Source organism: Sphaeroforma arctica, assembly GCF_001186125.1.
Source record: "Sphaeroforma arctica JP610 unplaced genomic scaffold supercont1.1158, whole genome shotgun sequence".
Classification (NCBI taxonomy): domain Eukaryota; class Ichthyosporea; order Ichthyophonida; genus Sphaeroforma; species Sphaeroforma arctica.
Genome location: NW_014039400.1, coordinates 17,556 through 21,056, shown reverse-complemented (window position 1 = coordinate 21,056; position 3,501 = coordinate 17,556). Strand labels below are relative to the sequence as shown.

At 42.9% G+C, this 3,501-nt stretch overlaps 2 protein-coding genes across 2 annotated transcripts in view; one reads left to right on the top strand and one right to left on the bottom strand.

The window, feature by feature from the left end:
• Positions 1 to 463: 463 nt before the first annotated feature.
• On the top strand, positions 464 to 2,591 carry SARC_10169 (hypothetical protein; the record flags this gene model as incomplete). Its single annotated transcript, XM_014295798.1, has 2 exons — positions 464 to 617; positions 1,212 to 2,591. Coding segments are annotated over 2 exons (306 nt in total), but the record flags the coding sequence as incomplete, so codon positions are not given.
• A 259-nt stretch (positions 2,592 to 2,850) lies between these two features.
• The window catches only part of SARC_10168 (hypothetical protein), a 4,349-nt gene continuing 3,698 nt past the window's right edge, over positions 2,851 to 3,501 (bottom strand). The window contains exon 7 of the mRNA XM_014295797.1: positions 2,851 to 3,183. Coding sequence (XP_014151272.1) covers positions 2,952 to 3,183 — 232 coding nt within the window. The 3' untranslated portion in view covers positions 2,851 to 2,951. The remainder of the gene's footprint in view (positions 3,184 to 3,501) is intronic.

Sequence of the window (3,501 nt, the reverse complement as noted above, 5' to 3'; positions counted from 1 at the left end):
TACTTGCTGCCATTCGCACCATTCGGCTGGCTCATAGCTCGCATAACCTATCTATATATCATGGGGCATTCCCGTTTTCTTCTGGTACCCATGCCAACCTAACTCTATCGACAGGAATACACAAAATAGTCTGTAATCAGGCACATACTGTATTGTTGCAATTGTCATCTTCCACGTGCCATGTGTCTAGTGTAAACAAACGTCGCAGTTGTGGGTTGTGCACAGTGAGCTATGACAGCGTTCACAGGATCGTTTTCATCAATTCCGATATACAATCTGTGTTTGTTTGTTTGGTTGTTTGTTTATTTGTTTATTCGCTTGTTGGTTCATTCGTTCATTTGTTTCCCTGTTTGTTCGTTAGTTTATTGATTGTTGTTCGTCTTGTGGAGCTTTCCACCTGATATAGTGTATAGTATATATCAGGGTGTCAGGGTTTAGGATCTCTAACTGACATACTCTGATCGTCCACAGTTTGGGCGAAACTCTGGTGCTCTCGAACATCGAAGCACGGGAGACCGCCACTTTCTTCATCAAGGTGTTTGGTGTGCCTGTTCCGTTCTTTCCGTACGGGCGATGGTATCTACCAATCCCTAGGCGTGGCCCTATTACACTTATAGGTAGGTCCCGTTTGGCCCTACTTAATACACTTATAGGAAGGTCTCGTTTGGCCTCAATACACCTATAGGCAGGTCCCATTTGTCCCTACATAATACACTTGTAGGTAGGTCCCGTTTGACCCCATTACACTTATAGGTAGGTCCCATTTGGCCCTACTTCATACACTTATAGGAAGGTCTCGTTTGGCCCCAATACACTTATAGGCAGGTCCTGTTACACTTATAGGTAGGTTTGAGTATATCCATACGCACAAAGTATATCCCTGTTCATTTGGCCTGGCTGCAACTATAAAGCTCAATGCCAGGCTGGACGTTTCATGACGTGTACCTGTTTTGCACCTGAAATATGTGTTCAAACTCACATTACGCGGGGCACGGCTTAGTATAGGCTAAACATGATGCTTGGGTCTCGCTCACTTCGCTGGACTTGTAGTACAGTCTCTGATATGGGCTATAAGTCCGTACTATTGCCGTGTTTTTTACATACACTGACACATGCTGCTCTTTTACAAAAAATCGTGCATAGACTGAGACTTGATTCTCTAATACAATCGTTCATATACTGACACATGCTTCTCTAATCCAATGGCGCAGTGGGGAAGCCCATTGAAGTGGAGCTGAACGAACATCCCGACCCAGAGTACATTGACGAAATCTGTGACAAGTACTACGCACAGATTAGAGCCTTGTTTCACGAACACAAACACGAGACAGGACACGGAGACTACGAGATTATCTTTGTGTAAGTGGGCGGGTGATACCGGGGGAGTTGCGTTGACAGAATGGCTTTAACGTGTCATTAGTGGGGCCTATTCTCATGGCTAGTTAGAGTTGTTCGTTGGTCTGTCTTGGTTCACCTGTGCACACTCCTGCGGCGAGAAAACGCGCCCATGCACAGCGTCATTTCGTACATAAATCGAAGATTGCCTGAGCGGGATCCAAAATAGTTAGTCACGGTATACGCTGGTTGAGTTTCTCTTTAAACTCAACTGATCCCGAGCCCTTAATCCGGGGCGTGACTGTACACACAGCCTGGAAGGTCGGGGAGCAGTAGGTATTGGTTGCCTGGCAACGGTTGACGGGAAAGCTTTATATGGATACCCATGTGATTCCTATGAAAGCTTTTCTTAGTAGCACTCTTCGAGTGTGGGATCGGCATGCACGTCCCGGAAGTGTAGTATTAGTAGTGTGGTAGTAGTTTGGTAGTAGTTTGATAGTATTAGTAGTTTGGTAGTATTAGATAATTAAGGTGCATGCCCTGATGTAGAATACCTTGGGAATTTACACGTAGCCCCTTACAAGTCTCGCGTAGATGATCTGTTGGAGCTATGGATGAGTTCCCGACAAATGGGACATGGGTCTTCTTTCAGGGCCCTTTGGTACTTTCCGTTGATACAATGTCCCAGCTATATCGTATCAGCCACAGCAAAACTGGACAACTACGCCAGCAGCACCAGATGGGAGTTACACTGCAGTGAGTGTTAACCAGCAAGGGCAGGCCTACCCAGGGTGTCTTATGAACTGCCTGTCTGCATTGTTCAATGTGTTCTGGTGCATCCATGTATAAGGTTGTGAGTACATCGCAAGGAATGGTACCGACGACGGGGATGTGTCCAGCATTAACTTAACTGACAAGTCGCTTATACGCACGAGATGGCCATTGGATCATAACCATCCATCTTTCTCCGAAAAGTTTGACTCGACTATACGCCCGCAGCGTACTCTCATAGTGTAATTGTTTGTGAATGGAAAGAACTGCCATAGGGTCTGGCAACTACAGCTTAGACGGAGAACCATACACGCCTGAGATCTTGTGAGCTTATGAGCATATTGGACTTTGTACGAGTATAGCCTTTGTTCATTCAGAAGGCTATGGAATTTTACACTCGAAACATCCGGAGAAGTACGAATTAGTTAGAAAGCACCTTTTAAATGAATTTAGTCTAAGTAGAACTGAATAAACTTGATTTGCTGCTGTTCATAACTTGTTCGAATAATTACGGTCTCCTTCAGGTAGTCATACCCGATTATTGCTTAATCGTAAAAATTAATTAGGTTCAAAACAGGTCCGATATCAAGTTACAATCGGACACCTCTCGCTGGGCCTCTGTGTGTAGAATAGTCGTCTACTGCTCGACGTAGCCCGAATTTGGTATTAGAACGCAGCACTTTAAAAACATACGTTGACCTCTCATATAACCATTATCGTGTAGACATGCCTTTAGAAACATGTGTTTAGGGTTGCGTTTATTCGAATTCCTCAAAATCCTACATATATCGTGTTATAATTGGTGTATATATATAATATATATATGAGAACATATATGCCATTACCTACAGCTGGGGCCGCAGCACAAGCACGCTCATGATAGCTATATGGTCACTCGGGTACCGTTCACATGGTAAAAAGGCCTCTCCCACTTCCTCCTCACTTGGTATCCGTAGCACAGACGAGGGGGACTTGAAGTGTTGTGTGCTGTAGAATATGTAGTCGATCGTACGCCTTCGGGTGATAGGCGGCCTGTGCTTTAGTGTGGTGTGCGGTGGTTCTTTGCCATAAAACTGTCTGTAAACAGCAGTGTTATACGATATTTGGGTTAGGTGCCTTAATGCGGTGAATGGAGGAGCATAATATCAGAAACTGTACAGCAAATTTTGGAAACCATGCCTCAAGTTTTGACAGACAGGGTTGTAGGAATATACAAACTTATCCAAAGTTCATGTTCAAATGCTGATTCTGACCTACATGATATATATTTATACATACATACATACATATATATATAATATATATATATATATATATATATATATATATATATATATATATATATATATATATATATATATATATATATATATATATATATATATATACTATATA